Here is a 17562-nt window from a genome sequence, read left to right on the forward strand (position 1 = left end):
AAGAGCTACCGCGGTTTCGTCCACAGCGGTTGTGGCAACGACAATCACACGCACTGTAGAAGACAGTGCGTGCGTCGGTTGCACACGTACTTCTGAAGATTCGAGTACGCTGCTCTCGGTCTTCTTTCGACGATTTCCGTACTAAATTTCGTATCACCTGCCGCGACTAGGAAGTGTGCTCGGAACATTCGAATTGAGGCCCCATGAACATAATAAAATTTGGCTGGCGAATTTGAAGAATTTGTATCTGCCACAGTTTCACATCACTGAGATTCTACTGTATGTTTAGATGAACGCCTCTTAAACACATTCATAATTAAATGGAGTAGGTTCGAAAAGCCTGGAGTGGATTGAGCTGCTTTTTTGTCAATGCAGCCAGATCACGCACAGAAATTTCCATTTCCGGGAGATTTTCATGACAACCGTACAACCGGAAAAAACGGTCGAAATCCGGGAGTCTCCCGGCCAATCTGGAACCCTTGGCAGGTATGTATATATATAGCCAAACCTGGCAACACTGCCACAATCTTCGCTATGCCGGCACAGAGCTGAAGAGGAGAAGATCAGACGCGCAGCTGGATCAACGAGTTCTACGGGAGAGGGCAGGCGGACTGACGCGCACGCTCGCACGAGTTGCTGGCGGGCGAGTCCATTAGTTCCTGAGGAAAGGGGAGGCAGGGAGGCTAGCACCCACGACTTTTGAATTACCGCAACCGTGATGAGCCGTAAACTGTCGCGCGCTATAAGATATCGAATAAACGTATACCACATCGATCAATACATGCTCGTTGTGAACGAATGTCACGGACGGCCAATTTTGGCCACCCGGCGTCACAGCAATTAACGGGCGCCGTACTTCCCCACTGATTGTGGGAACGGCAGGCGCATGAAAGGGAGCCGAGAAGTGCAGAATGGGGTGCTCTTCTTAGAACGTCGCCGCCGACGTTTGATCCTTTTGTAACTGCGGCGGCGTCTGCAAGGTCGTGAAAGGCCGCGATGTTGTACCCCGAACAAGGATTAGGCTACGGGACGCACCAGCTGAGAGCCAAACAGTCTGACCGTTTCCCACGGGGGAAAAGCGTGGGAAAACCTCTGGTGGCCAAGCCGTATGACAACATCCCAACAGGCTGTCACTCTCGCTAGTTGAGGGCCCTCTCCTAATTAAAAAGGGGTGGGGTCAATATATTTTTGGGACGGAGTTTCCATCAATTAAACGCGCTTGATTGGACCCATGTAGAGGTCTCTTGTCCCCAAGAAAGAGAGCGAGGAGACACGAGGGTAATTTAAGAACAGGATTTCGCCCTGCTAGGCAGACTAGTCGCTGACCAACATGGTGTAGAAACAGATCAACAAGCATCTCTTCTAGAAGTTTTTAGTGTGGCTCATTATCGGCTGGCCACCTAAACATAGCCGTTCATCTAGTTGTGACGCGATATTAACGTCTGCAACGTAGACATCGGGACTTCGCCTCGAGTTAGCTCAACCTGCCCGAAGTCACCTGCAAGCACTAGCCTCCCGGAGCCACCAGCGTTGCAACACCGCCGACATCGCAGTCGTGCCAGAACTCTCTTCGACTTCTCGCATCCGATCGTCGGGGACGCAACGCTGCCGGTCATCACACGTATGCCTTCCCCTGTTTATATCTTCGAACTTTCTCCTCCGTAGTTCTATTGTTGTTAATATGTGTAGTTTGTAATAGTTCTCTCTCGTAAGCTGATTTATTGTTTTTATATGTTTTTTTAGTTGTATCAAGTGTTGATGTATTTTGTTAGTTGTATTGAAGTGTTGTAATAGATTCCGTGTGTTGCAATATCACTAGAGTAAAGTTTGTTTTGTTTTCTCACGTCTCTGATCTCTTCACTGTCTCTGCTTGCGTACGGAACGAACCAACCTGCTGTCATTCCCGTCGCCGACTTCGCGCTGGCGACGCTAGAGTGGCAGCTTGTAACAACGAAGAATGGTTTGTTATATCTATTGCGAGAATACATTTGCTTCGTTAAAATTAGATTTTATATACATGGGTGTCCATGAGAATTTCTAGGGGAAATACAATTGCTTCATTACATCCATTAGTTTGTTATATCCTACTTCATTAAAATGAGGCTCTACTGTACTCCTATGTGCCTTAGTGGCTCGACTGGTGAGAACTGGGGAGAAAATTAAAAAGAAAAGGATAAAATCTGGAGTCATACGAGTCAAAACATGGTGTGGAAACCTGGATGAATTGTGTTAATAATGTAACGGGTGTTGACCGTTACATTTTACCTCATCAAAATAAGGCTGCCATGGCAGGAATGAAACGGGTGACCTCATGCCCACAATAATCATGATGGCAGGTACAAAAGCTTCTTTTTTTTTTGTAATAAAGTGCTACCAGATAAAAAAATAGATACAAAAAGTTTTTTAAACATGTGAATTGGATGCAAGACATCACTGTCATAAGCTGAACTGTTAAAGTCATATGCTTCCTGGCAAGTACAGATGGTCACTTTTTTTTCGCAATAACAGACTGGAACAGCCAACAAGTGCACTGTTTCCAATATAAATATATGATTGAGTGAAAAAGATTACTGGTGAAAAAAAATAGAAGCTCTTTATTATTCGAGATTCGTTTCGTATTCGAAAATTTTGATATTCGCACACCCCTACTGAAGACCTCATTGTCGGCAGCACAAGTTGGACTTGCCAGGCGAGTTTCCGTGGACTCAGGGTTCATATACCCTGCACCTCCGCCAGATGTCACATAACCAAAAACGACGCAAGGTTTATTAGAGCAAACTTGTGCTCTGCAATGGACTGAAAATGGTGAAAATAAGCGACAAAGAAGCAATCGACAGAGTGGCGTGCGTGTGTGGGCTTCGGCGAGGAAACGACTGCTGTGGTTTTCCGGCAAGCTTTTGTGCCATAAACACAGCACTAGCGATGTAAGAGCTAGGAACTCTCCCTATTAAATCAAATAGCTTGCACGGCTACGAAAAAGATGAAAACACGCCCTCTGCTTTCAACATTTATAAGGCACTGTCAGACACCGGGAAATAAACACATAAAGCAAGAAAAGCATTGCTCAAAGCAATATGTTGGGTTTTCACGTATTTGCAGAAACATCTGATTTTTTATTCTAGTACGCTTCCCAAAGCGGTATTAAACAGTTGAAGTAGATGCTTCACTTTCTCCCCTTTTCATGAAATGTACTTTGCACCACAGTAAAGTGTACCTAAGCACCAACTTGCCCAAAAATAGTTCCTTTTCGGTGTGCCAGAATTTGCAGATGGGACTCTGGCTCAGTAATTTACAACACGCAAACAACTTGTGCCCTTTAACTCACAAACTGGTCGAAGTGCAGAAACCGTGCCAGGGGAAGAGGCAGTGCATCTGCGAAGTGGTGCACCAGCGTGACAAGGTAGTGCTCGAGCTCGGCCTGTCGCTGCTGCACGAAACTGGCCACCTGGCGACCCACGAGCTTGCCTGGTGGCAGCAGGCTTCGTTCCACATGGTAGTGGCGCCGAAGCTGCACGACACACCACACAAGCCCATCAGAAACAATGTCGGCTAAAAAACAATGACACCACACAAGCCCATCAGAAACAATGTCGGCTAAAAAACAATGTCGGCAGAAACAATGTCGGATTGTTCTTAGGTAAGCTCAATGATTCAGAAACATTGTGGCGAAACAGCGCTGAAACCTGCTTTTACCACATCCTGTGAACCCTTAGCTAAATTGATAGCAATGCAGGCCAGCCAAGTCGCTCGATAGCGTTTGGCAGTTTTTCTACATTAATTTGCCTGCCTATCTGTTCTCTGCCTTTGCAATAAAGAAATCAGTCGGTAGAGCTGTGTCCCATACATTTTCGCCTTTTCGTTTGCACTGTTTCGCCACAAAGATTGTCAGTGTTATACATTCCAAAAACAGAATAGGAGATGCTGAATTGGAAGGCCCCAAAAATTTTAATCAGTTGAGGTTGTCTAATAATTCTGCAACTGATGACTAGTATAGTCCCCATGATATTTTCTATTCACAATGACTATACTCATCAACAAAATTGTCATCGATATAACAAAGTTGCATCTTACACAAAATAAGTTTTTTGTATTTGAAAATTCGTAATAAAGGTTTATTCCTAACACTATCTATTTCAAGTCATTTTCATGGCATTTATTATTCTTACACAATAAAATGTTATTACATTTTATTGCAAGATTATTTTTCATTTGCTTTGTTACAACCGATATTTCGTTATATCCATGTTTGTTATATTGAGGTTTGAGTTTATATCCGCTGTCACTCGGTTTTTCAATGAGAGATGGCTCCACTTGTCTATAATTTTCCAATCATGATTCTTCCCCGTCCTCCTGCTGTATCTTGCCTTTCATTGCGTTGCCGCCTCTGATACCACGAGCGCAATATTATTTTCATGCAATTAGAAAAATGAAGACACATTATTTCTTAGAAATAATGAAGAAAGAAAAGGAAAGGGCTCTATAGAGTGCGTGAGAGAACTTTTGGCACATCTGATTTCGAGTGCATTTGTCTTCTTTCCTATCGGTCGCGTTAACCTGCACCTAAATTCAAGCCCACCTGCCTTTAGCCTTCCACCTCCATCGAAATGTCGCAGCGACGGCCAGCATTTCATTTGGGTCAAAAGTCTAGCACTAAAACTAATCACACGCCAAACTATGCCGGACACATTGAGTGCAAAAGATGTGTTACAAGGCCAGCAGAAGACAATGGGGCACTATTACACACTTCAGAGGCTGATTATGTACTCAAGGCATATGGGATAAATCAAGCTTCTTTCAGAACACACAGCCTGCTGGCTGCAAACTCCTGCCTCAGCTAGCATCTACAAGTGACATCGCTTTGCTTATACACTCCGTGCATGGCGACTGTGATTGGCACTTTCCAAGATGAAGCCAAAAACGAAACGGGGCTGCGGCGTCCTCTCTGGCCGAACTCCTAGCAAGTTCTCTTTCTCACCCACGCCTCAAACTCTTAGCATAGTTGCCCGAGCAGTCAGGTGAAGACCATGATTACGATGAGCGAGAATGATGCTGCGACAATTCAAGCAGAATTATTCACGAGACTCGATGGCTGAAAATCGCTGTGACACGAAGCCACAACAGAATGACAAGCCGCCGGCCACTCGCCATCCACCAATATTTTTAAATGCTCTGAGCGTCTTGTAAGCACTCGGGTAGTGGGCACGCAGGAATAGTATTCTAAGTGTGAAAAAACGACAACTTACTGCGACAGTTATGAAGCAAGCGTCTTGCATTATACATACCTGACGCGCACAGTTGCCGTCAGTATACTGGTGACGGGCAGCAAGGCGCTAATATGCAAAACGTGGCCACTTTCGTGCAGGTTTTCCCAATTATTCATTGTGGCATTGCAGAAGAAGGTCTTCCTACGATATCTTAAAATCCTGCTCGAAGAACCAACGTACCGGCCATAGGCGCTTTTGATATGTGGGTTTTAACGCCCCAAAACCAACACATGATTATGAGAAACGCTGCAGTGGAGGGCTCCGAAAATTTCGTCCACTTGGTGTTCTTCAACGTGCACCCTAACCTAAGCACACAGGCCTACAGCCTTTTCGCCTCCATCGAAAATGCAGCCGCCGCAGCTGGGATTCAATTTTGCGACCTGCGGGTCAGTAGCCAAGTACGTTAGCCACTAGACCACCACGGTGTGGTACGGCACTTTTGCCACCATAGCTGTCAAAGAAATGAGGAACTGCTATGTGCTATACGATTCTGATTACGGAGTTAGACAAGGAGAGCAGAAAGGTGGGTCTTAAAATGAATCTGCAGAAAACGAAAGTAATGTGCAACAACCTCGGAAAAGAGCAGCGCTTCGAGATAGGTAATAGTGCACTTCAAGTTGTAAAAGACTATGTTTACTTAGGGCAGGTAATAACCGCGGAGTCAAACCACGAGATTGAAGTAACTAGAAGAATAAGAATGGGGTGGAGCACATTTGGCAAGCACTCCCAAATTATGACAGGTACATTGCCACTATCCCTCAAGAGGAAGGTATATAACAGCTGTATTTTGCCGGTACTTAGCTACGGAGCAGAAACCTGGAGACTTACAAAGAGGGTTCAGCTTAAATTGAGGACGACGCAGGGAGCAATAGCAATGAAAAGAAAAATGGTAGGTGTAACCTTGAGAGACAAGAAGAGAGCAGAGTGGATTAGGGAACAAACGGGAGTTAAGGATATCATAGCTGAAATCAAGAAGAAGAAATGGACATGGGCCGGGCATGTAGCACGTAGACAGGATAATTGATGGTCGTTAAGGGTAACTGGATTCCCAGAGAAGGCAAGCGGGTTAGGGGGAGACAGAAGGTTAGGTGGGCAGATGAGATTACGAAGCTTGCAGGTATAAATTGGCAGCAGCAAGCACAGGACCGGGTTAACTGGCGGAACATGGGAGAGGCCTTTGTCCTGCAGTGGACGTAGTCAGGCTGATGATGATGATGATGATGATATGATTCTCAACGTTGCGCGCCCTCTGAACCACAAGTGAGGCTGCACGCGGCTTTCAAAGTGCCCCCTATGGGTCCCAATCAGAATGTACAACAGGGAAAAAAAAAGACTGTGCGAAATTCAGACAGGACACACAAGATGAAGAAATCCTAACAACAGCACTCACAACCAGTGCTGGGCAGTATTGAAGATCACATCACATCACATCGCTTTATTTCCTTAAAGACCCCTCAAGGGTGTATTAGTTAAAGGGCCACTCGCCAAGTTTGACAATTTTGAGCTGACAAGCGCAATGCGTATACGAGGCGTTCCTAATCACGTCTGCCAAAATTTGCAATTTGCAATTGCCAAATTTGCAATTGCTTTGCGCCGTGGAAATGGATCAAATTTCAAGATGAACGCTGCTCCCCCTCCCTTCTGCGGGCGTGCACCCATAGAATGAGGGCATGACGTGCACGTATGAATGGCCCTATGCACATGGCAATGCAGTGACGTTGGTCCTCTACGTAGAAGACTCTGCTCTGACATTACAAACAGTGGCACGTGACATGGCAAAAATTATTTAACACGGCATGAATACTTATGTGATTTGTTGCTTGAAAAGATTAATAAAACTATAAATAAATAATGAGATGCAATAAGGGAATGTGAGCATCTTTTTTCTATTTTTCTCCCGTGAATTGCAACGAGATGCGTTGCTAATGTGTCTGCGTTTCATATGCGTTTGCATCCCCATGATCAGCGCACTGAACAGACGACCGCCGTGGAACGCTCCTACGCGTTCGCACACTCCTTGCGCTCATCTATTCTATTAGGTCTAAGCCAGCGTTTTCAAACCATCTCTCAGAAACAGGCAGGGATAACTACAGCATCATCCTTGAGAGGATTGACTTGGTCCTCTTCATTAACCTCCTTAAGCGCTAACCTATTTGCAATTGCTCGGATTTCCAAGTTGAATCTTGGTCTCTTTCCGACTCGGAGTCTGAGACAGAGTTAAAGAGTGAATTGCTTCAGAAAATAGTGAAAGAGCAAACGAAGACAAATAAGACTCTGGCTTCACTGATTACCAATTTGAAACAGGCAGAATCAGCAGTCAAAAATATTCAAACCAGGATTACCAATAGACAAAGAACTGCACTGAATTGAGAAGTATGTGTGAGAAGGGATTGGAGAAACTAAATGAAGCTTGTAGCAGCACAAAGTAAATCTCAAGTTAGCTGGAAAGGTAGATGGCCTCGAATATAGAAGAAGTCGCAACAACATTGTAGTTAACGGAGTAAAGGAAGATCAAGGAGGGAACACAGAAGAACTGGACCAAAAAGTTGACAATTTTTTTTAACTTTAGGTGTTGAGATGAACTCCATAGACTGTATCCACTGAACTGGCCCAAAACATGCATAGTGACATCATCCTACCATTTTGAGATTTTTCAGCAACATGGACAAAACTAAGGTCATGTCAGCCTGCTTCAAATGAAAGGGCAGAGATAAAGCTATATCAAAAGACTTTTCAAAAAAATTTTGGGACATTTGTTCAAAGTTATGGCGCTCAATTGCTGAAGAAAGAAGCAATAGTTTTAAGGTTTCTCTTCGATTTGATAAACGCTGTACATGTGGGACGCAATGCGCAATTGAAGAGAGGAGTTGTCGAAATTCATTGCGCCTGCACAACCCAAATAGTCCTCTTATCGTTCCACACATGAACACGCGTAAACAAGATAACAAATGACGAGAATCCACCAGATGCACCAGCTTGTTTTTCTGAGTGCAAGCAGCGTACTGAATAAGATACAGAGCCTTGAAGATATAACTGACTTGCAAACCGCATGTCACAGGGATCATGGAAACCTGGATGCATTCTGATGTTCAAAATTCAGAAATAGTGCCCCCTTCTTACATGCTCATATGCATACAGAGGGTCTAAATGGTGGCAGAGTAGCGATAGCAATTAAAAATAACATTAAATTCACACACTTGAATGACATCAGTGATACAAAAGCATATAGGACAAATTAAAAGATTTTTGGCAAAAAACTACATTATACTGGCAGGTGTCTGTTGTCCTCCAAATGCCCCTACAAAATACTTAGGTTCATGATATAGTTATTTGCTGGAAAGTCAAATTCGCATTCGAAGATCTTTGTAACAGGCAATTTTAACCTCCGACAATAACTGGTGCAGCGCCTTTCTCGTGATGATGAAGATGTTAAAAGTGCTGAATACTTACTAACTGCATTTACATTTTTCCTAACCCAGTAGGTTTCTAATGCCACAATATTTCCTGTTCTTCCTTACGTGATGTAGCATTTGCAAGCGACTCGCTTCCAGATTGCTCCGTCAGTGTTAGAGATGGCATATATAATGATTAGTTACTTGTTCTAGAGTGTCCGATTTTGGCCCTCGGATCCTATGTTGAACCTCCCTTAGTGAGAGACTATACACATGTGAATGATGCTGAAATTATTGGTTGCATGAAATTCTTATTCCCTTCCTTTACTGTGTAAAATTACGTTAATGAGCTGTGGTCAAGGTTTAAAGACATGGTCATTCATTGTGAAAACATGTATGTTTCCTTTAAAAAAAGAAGTATCAACAAAAAATACATGTGGATGGACCGTAATCTTATAGATCTGAAATGCAAGATAAGAAATGATTTCAAAAATGTTCTGTTAGGAAGTAACTTTTGAATTTGGTCACACTCAGGATAAAATGCATGCTGCAAGAGACCAGTTCTTTTCTTGCACTTTAACTTCTTTCATGACGGAGCCACCAAGAAAATGCTGGTGATATCTATCTAAAGATAAAAGTGGGATCACTGAGACCTGACGTAAGCATTCATGATCCTTTTACTATTGCCAACAAATTCAATGCATTCTTTTAGTCCATTTCTACTTTGAAAGCATCGCACGTACACTTACAACCTCATAAGCTTCATCATCCAAAGCCTGAAATAAATTTAATCAAGAACGGCATTTTCAGCCTTTTGCATAATTCAGACAAAAATCACAAAATGAAGACAAAATATGGAATGTTTTTCTCAACACCTATGCACTCTGAGTAGCAGAGTACTCATAATTTATAAAAGGTTGTTAGAATCCTGTGCAATACCTGATGACTCACGCTCTGTGAGAACAGTTCCATTTCACAAGTCCCAGCTCCCCTTTAGAATTAAATAATTACAGGCGAGCTTCTTTAACATCTACAGCTTGTAAACTGCTAGAACATATTTTATCTAAAGCAATTATGACACATCTAGAGGATAATAATTTATTTCATGAAATTCAACATGGATTTAGTGCTGGTTTATCTACAATAACACAGTTCACTGAGATAACAAATGATGTTTCAAGTGTATAATTATGAGATGTAAAATTGACTCAGTGTCTTTGGACTCTTCCAAAGCTCGGTCGAGCTGGGCGCAAGCTCGGATTGTTCAATGTACCATTACTTTTGTTTAAACGGCTTGAAGACATCCATGCGCATTTTACTACACAGAGTATCCATTCCTGGTTAGTGTGATATGCTGATTAGCTTTACAACTCTCACAATTCATAAATAAAAGTTGCTCCTAACAATATAAATAAAATACTTGACATTTTAAAACAGCAAGCTTTACCGGAAAAGTAATTGCATATTTGACATCAGAACATGATACATAAGCTGTTAAACTTTTATCAATATCTACTCAAAAATTAAGAAATATGCATATGAAGCGTGGTCTGCCCTTATCAGGGAAGTCGGTGCAGAGCATTTGTACACGCGACCTTTACCACAAGGATATTACAGCCAGCATTATAGCTGCTTTCCCAACTGTGTTGCCTGTCTGCAGTGTGGCACCCACCTTGCTGTGGAGTTCCTTGAAGTCACTGTACCTGTGCTTGGCCACCCAGGAGTGAGGGGCTATGGTTACCTGGACACGATACACCTGCACACCCCACAAAACCAAACAGTTATGCAAAACAGTGCCAGCTTGGCCTGCTGTTGGACTCACAATGACAATACGGCATGACGATTTTGTACACTGTTCAAGGAACTTGAAACTGTGTTTTTTTGATCCACCAGTGTTGCGCATTAGCCCTTTTACCTGATGACCCTCTAATACGTGCTTTTTGCTGCCGGCCTTCTTGGCAACTGATGCATCAACAACCAAAGTTCGATTCTCGTGCATCACTGTCGAGAATGAAGGCGCAAATCACTTCTAGATAACACCATCGTGTTATATCAGGACTCGGACATTGACTCTACACTGATTGCAGAGCCCGCTGAGATCAAGAGTGAGAGAGGAATGTTTATTGTTACAAAAAAGCTGGGAGACTGGCCTGAATCCATGTTCTAGCCTGCTACTCAGCATTAGGAAAGGGTAGGGGCTGGAAAAGAAAGTAGAGAGAGATGTTGTTGAGGAAGGTGGCGATGAAGCAAGACCGTGAATCGATTTATAGTCTCTTGTTGAGTTGTGTATCTTTTAAAAACTTGGTCAGTGCTTTCAGAATATCGCGCTACTTTCTGAGCAACGCTGCAGCTCAGAAACTCGCTGCTTGGTACATTTCATCATGGCGGTGGCCATCAAATTTCTTTGATAAATATATCGCGGGCAGATGCACAAGATTTGTTCAGTTGTCTCAGAGGTGCCACAGGCCTCACAATCGAGACAGTCTGCATGGCTAATAACGTAACGAGAAGTAAACACCACACCTATTCGTAACCAGTGCAATAAGCTTCCACTGCACTTTTTCATGGTTGGGGGTAATTTAACATGCATATCAGGGTTGAGTTTGTGAAGACGGCAGTGATGACGACTAGGTGAGGACCAATATGCTACTGTAGTTTGTTGGGGGAGAGTATACACAACAGAGTTAGCATCCGGTCATGAAAACGGAATAGTCAATATTGTGGGGTTATCGTGAGCCATGTCTGCCTCCGCATCGGCTTGCTCATTTCCATGTAGCCCACAGAGTCCTGGAATCCACTAATACCGTATACGATGGCCACTTTTAAAGGCTACAACGTGCGATTCAACCACTTCTTGAGCAAGGAGACGATAAAGCCCCCATTAAGGCACCGAATTTATGACCTGAAGTGCTGGTTTCGAATGACGAAATACAGTACAGCTGCAAGGAGGCTGCATTAATATATAACGAATCGCCTCGTGGATGGCCATAATCTCTGTCACTAATGAAAAGGGATGATTTAATTGTGCTCCCTGAATTGCCTTCAGAAGCAAGAAACTTCACTTTTTGGAGTGTGCGTGAGGCAGTCATGTAATGCATGCCCTGGCAGTTTTGCAGACGCTATTGGCGTGATGCCCAACAAAGTCTTGCCTTGGACCCTATCCGGAGCATAAGCTCCGGACATATGTTGGCATGAACAAACTCTGCATAGTGATAGCATGACTTTCTTTTATTGTTCTTTTAATCTTCTCTAGTTTATGCTTTTTCTTTCTGGGGGCTGCACCTATATATTTGGCGTTCACATTTATTGAAATTTCAATTGAAAGTAGTGCTTGTCCTGTGTCCTTACACACCTGCCTTTAGCACTTACAAATGTTATAAAATTTAATGACAGTGATGCTCACACAGCTAAGTGCCAAGCCTTTTTGAACAAATGCAAGAGAGTGAGACCTCATGGCGGCAAATGTGCAAGTGAAACCTGCTAAACCCTTTGCCTAAAAAAAAAGCTCACACCTGCTTGAGTCTAGCAACAACTGCTTAGAGCGACAACTTTGAGCGTCGGACTTTTCAAAAAAAAAAAAAAACTTTTGCAGATAGCCAAATTTGTTTACTACTGTTCTTGAGTATACAAAATGTGTAAACTGAGGAAAAAAATTATACAAAATGGCAGAACAATATTTTGCTATCATTACCCCTCTGAAGTGCATACAGTACAATGGTATTTCAGAGGAATGGTACTGCTTGAAACAGAGGTCAGAGCACAGCACCTTATTGCGGTCTGCACACATGAAACACGTTTATGTTCTTCTCTTGCATTGAAATATTGGGTAGCCACACACACACACAGAGCACCTTCTCTGCATGCCTTGGGCAGAGTAAACTTTGTAATTAAGAATAATGAGGAGACCTCGTGAGTGTTCGTGATAAGCGTGCTAAGAAAACTGCCAATAAAGATACAAATCAGCTTCTCCTACGAGGAGGTCCAATAAAGATTCCATTTCCACCATGTGGTGAAACTGAAACCACGAAAGGGCATTGCCCATCGGCATTGCTGCCGACCGTGTAATAATGCACTGCCGCTAGAGATCGGTTATATTGATGACTACATGAAGGTAGCATAAACATTTCTAATGCTTCCTGCAAGTCCACGGAGGTGGCAGCACTTTCCAGTGAGCAAGCATTGTTAATATAGTCTAAATTTTCAAGCATAAGGTGTAAACGTACCCAGCTATGGGACAGATGATGATGATGATGTGTGGCGCTTTATGGCGCAAGGGCCAATCGATGGCCAAAGAGCACCATTTCAATCAGTAGAGATGTGAACAATGATATGTTGCATGGCTGTATAGGGGCTTTAAAATTCCTCGCGATAATGCGGGTAAAAACATAAGTATTAAAATCATGACAGTGGCATGGTATGCACAGTAAAAAAGGGTGAGAAAGGTTTTGATAATAAAAACATGTAAAAATATTTGGCACTAGCACAAGTGCCTCATCAGCGCCCTTGTGTCCAAGGGCCGTGAGGCAAGTGCTTTTTTATTTAGCCACCGCAGCAAAAACCTCTCTGCAGAGGTCGTGCTACGGAATGCCGGGGTATATGATATGAAAACTATGAGTTTCCTTTAAAAACGCTAACAATGATTTATGACTAAAAAGCGGTTCCCTACCGACGAACATTGCAGGGTGTAAAGGTATATGTTGTCGGTAGGGTAATGAAAAATGTTGTTTTCTTAGAGTTTCTAACTCTTTGCACTGGATTAACATGTGTAGGACCGTTAATGCTTCACCACATCTGTCACACAATGGTGGATCGCCACCGGACAAAAGATATGTGTGTGTCGTGTATGTGTGTCCTATCCTGAGCCTCGTTAGTATTAGCTCTGTATGACGCGATTTTGATACTGGCAGCCAATGACCAAGGTGTGGCTTAATAATGTGTAGTTTGTTTTGTGTGTGTCTATCCCACTTGCTCTGCCACTAGTCCCTGAGCTTTCGTTTGAGAAACAGCTTAAGATCAAGGGCTGGGATTGATATGGGTGTTGTGGCAGTGCTTTCGTGGATGGATGCAGCAAGCTGATCCGCCATCACGTTGCCTTGGATCTCACGGTGCCCTGGCACCCAGCACACTACAACATGTTTGAGTGTGTGGAGTGTGCATAAAGTGGAGTAAAGTGAAACGAGGACAGGGTTTTTTTGTTTTTTAAGATTTTGCAGAGCCGTAACCACACTGAGGGAGTCCGTATAAATAACTACTTTCTGTATTTGTAGTTGTTTGATGTGTTTAGCAGCCACAAGTATCGCGTAAGCCTCCACTGTGAAGATACTTGTGCCTGGATGCAGAGGGCCAGCATCCGAAAAGGATGGGCCAACAGCAGCATAGGACACAGAGGAGTTAGACTTAGAAGCATCTGTAAAGAACTCAGGACGTGTGTATTTGTGTTGAAGTTCCAGGAAGTACGTTCGGATATGGGCAATAGGCGCATGTTTTGCAACTTCTAGGAAAGACACATCGCAGTCTATAGTCTGCCACTGCCACGGTGGCGAGTATGCTACTGGAGCCATTAAACTGTGCTCAAGTGACACTCCAGTTTCTTCAGCTAGACCCTTCAGGCGTACTGAGAAGGGCTGCCTCATCGAAGGCCTGTTTTGAAACAGAATGGAGCTCGACAAATCATTAATAGTAGAGTATGAGGGGTGCTTATTGTCTGCTTTCACCTTAAGAAAATATACAAAGGACACGTAAGTTCTTTGTAGATGAAACAACGATTCACTCGACTCAACGTAAAGGCTTTCTACGGGGCTGGTGCGAAAAGCACCCGTAGAAAGGCGGATGCCGAAATGGTGCACGGGATCCAGCATCTTCAAAGCACTTTGAGTCGCAGACTGATAAACAACGGCCCCATTATCTAAGCGGGTGCGAATGAGGCTTCTATATGGGTTCATGAGGCATTGCCTGTCACTACCCCACGTAGTACGTGACAACACTTTTATATTATTCATGGCTTTTAAACATTTTGTTTTTAAATACTTCATGTGTGGTACGAAGGTCAACTTGTTGTCTAAGATTAAGCCTAAGAATTTATGCTCGGCTTTGACAGACAGACGTTGCCCGTTCAGCCGAATGTCGGGTTCCGAGTGCATGCCTCTCTTTCGAGAGAACAAGACACACGTGCTTTTTTGTGGATTAAGTCGAAATCCGTTTTCATCTGCCCATTTGGAGACCTTGTTTAAACCCAGCTGAACCTCCCGCTCACATATTGCCAGGTTGCATGACTTGAAGCCAAGCTGAACGTCGTCGACATATGTACAATAGAACATATTGCGGGGGATGGACAGGTGCAAGGAATTCATTTTGATAATAAAAAGTGTACAACTAAGTACACCACCTTGCAGTACTCCCGTTTCCTGGACAAATGTTTGGGAGAGAACACTGCCTACACGGACGCGGAATGTTCGATTGGACAAGTACCTAACTCTGGATTATGAAAAACATTCTACTGTGCACACCAAGGTGAGACAAGTCTCTTAATATGCCAAAACGCCATGTTGTGTCGTAAGCCTTCTCGATATCGAGGAACACAGAGAGGAAGTATTGTTTGTGGGCGAAAGCGTCTCGGATCTGTGTCTCGATACGCACCAGATGGTCGGTGGTGGATCTACCCTCTCGAAATCCACACTGGAATCGGTCAAGCAGACTGTGTGTTTCAAGGAGATGTAAAAGTCGGCGGTTTATGATATCTTCAAAAAGTTTACAAAGGCGGCTTGTAAGAGCAATGGGCCTATAACTTGAAACTGAGGAAGGGTTCTTGCCCTCTTTTAAAATGGGAATAATTATAGTCTCTTTCCAGGAAGCGGGGATGACGCCAGAAAACCAGATAGCATTGTATAGGGAGAGTAATGTTTTTCGCGTTTCGAGCGGCAGGTTTTTCAACAATTCATACACGACACGATCGTGGCCTGGGGCAGAATTACTGCAGGAGTTTAGTGATGTTTGTAGCTCAGCTGAGTTGAAAGGCTGGTTGCATGCCTCGTAGTTTGTACACTAGTGTTCTAGTTTCTGCTTTTCTATCCTTGCTTTATATCTTTGAAAAGCTTGAGTATAGTGTGATGAGCTAGACACCTGCTCGTAGTGGGCACCGAGGAAGTTTGCCTGATCTTCCAGGCTGTCACCCTGTGTGTTAACGAGTGGGAGTGTATGTACTTGTCTTCCTGCTACCCTACGAACCATGTTCCAGACTTTAGCCTCTTGTGTATATGAATTGATCCCTGATAAGAACGTGTGCCAGCTTTTTCTTCTGGCCTGCCTGCGCGTTCTCCTGCCTTGAGATTTTATTTTCTTAAAGCTGGCGAAATTTTCGGCTGTCGGCGAATTCCGAAACAACCTCCATGCCTTGTTCTGCTCCTTCCGCGCATTACGACACTCGGTGTTCCACCATGGGATGCGTCGCTTGCCAGGCAGTCCAGATGTTTGCGGGATGCACTTGGCTGCTGCGTCAATAAGGAAAGCTGTGAAGTACTCCACAGCTTCATCTATGCTTAACCCACATATGTCTGTCCAACTTAAAAGAGTAGCGTTATAAAACTGTTCCCAGTCGGCTTTGTATGTCAGCCATTTGGGAACTTGTGAATGACATTGGTATGATGTTGGTGTACTCAGAATGACAGGAAAATGGTCACTTCCGTAGGGATTATTTATATTTTCCATTGGAGTAGGGGTAGAAGTGAAAAAGATGCAATACTGAGATCTATGGAGGAGTAAGTATTGTTTGCAAGGTTATAATATGTTGCCTCTTTCCTATTCAACAGGCAAGCACCTGATGAAAAGAGGAACTGTTCGATGAGACGACCTCGTGCATCACATCAACAGTCACCCCATAAACCGCTGTGCGCATTCAGGTCCCCTAGAACCAGACAAGGTTCTGGTAACTCATCTATTAAAGACTAGAAATCATGTTTTTCCAGGCGGTGTTGCGGCGGTATGTATACAGAGCAGATGGTGACGAGCTTATTCAATAGAACTGCTCGAACAGCCACTGCCTCTAGGGATGTTAGTAGTGGTAGATGACTACATGTTACTCCTCGATTAACAATAATGGCTACACCACCAGATGATGCCACCGCATCATCTCCGTCCTTTCGGAAGACAACATATTGACGCAACAAAATTTGTATTCTTGGATTTTAAGTGTGTTTCCTGTACACACAGCGCTTTTGGAGAATGTTTGTGTAGAAGTTCTTGGACATCGTCGAGGTTTCGAAGTAGTCCTCTGACGTTCCATTGTATAATTTGTGTCTCCATTATGGGAGTAAAGAAGTGCTGTGTGTACGAAATGAGTGTGGCTGGTGTCTAAAGAGAGAACTGACTTATCTTACAGAGCCTTTAGAAGGCCCTGTAATTACCGTTTTGTCTTTTTTAGAGCGGTCGAGGGAACCCCGCCGCTCCTTTGGTGCAGTCTGCGCCGGTGGGTGCAGTTGATGTGTCCATTGCCTCACGAGAGACGACAGACAATGTTGTTTTCGTTGTAGGCTTCATCGTGACAGACGGAGCCTTCGACCCCACCGGGCTCGAGGTCGACGGGACTTCTTTAGTTTGTGTGGTGCCCTGGCTGCTGCCAGGGTTCACAGGGGCCTTCGGTGGGGCTGTATTCAAGGAGGGTGGGGCAGTCGAGGCTGCTCCCCCCATGGGGGCTTGTCGCGTTTGCCTCGGCACGCTGGGCGTGGTCTAAGGCATTGCCGAAAACCGAAGTGGTGCTGACCCCCCTCGCACCACTTCGGCATACGATGTGTTCCCAGCAAAATGTGGGAAAACGCGCTGCCGCGCTTCACGGAAGCTTATGTTCAATTTAAACTTTGTAATTATAATTTCTTTTTCCCTTTTCCAGGCCATGCATGTCCTGGAATATGCAG

At 43.9% G+C, this 17562-nt stretch overlaps 1 protein-coding gene across 3 annotated transcripts in view; it reads right to left on the bottom strand.

The window, feature by feature from the left end:
* LOC119166710 (nischarin) overlaps positions 1-17562 on the bottom strand; it is a 289672-nt gene that overhangs the window by 247048 nt on the left and 25062 nt on the right. For all 3 annotated transcript variants that reach the window (XM_075882435.1, XM_075882433.1, XM_075882434.1), the window contains exons 2-3: positions 10329-10412; positions 3326-3508 (exon numbers count right to left, since the gene is read on the bottom strand). In XM_075882435.1, the coding sequence (XP_075738550.1) occupies positions 3326-3508; positions 10329-10412 (267 nt within the window). The remainder of the gene's footprint in view (positions 1-3325; positions 3509-10328; positions 10413-17562) is intronic.

The sequence above is a fragment of the Rhipicephalus microplus genome, unplaced genomic scaffold, assembly GCF_043290135.1.
Source record: "Rhipicephalus microplus isolate Deutch F79 unplaced genomic scaffold, USDA_Rmic scaffold_12, whole genome shotgun sequence".
Lineage (NCBI taxonomy): Eukaryota > Metazoa > Arthropoda > Arachnida > Ixodida > Ixodidae > Rhipicephalus > Rhipicephalus microplus.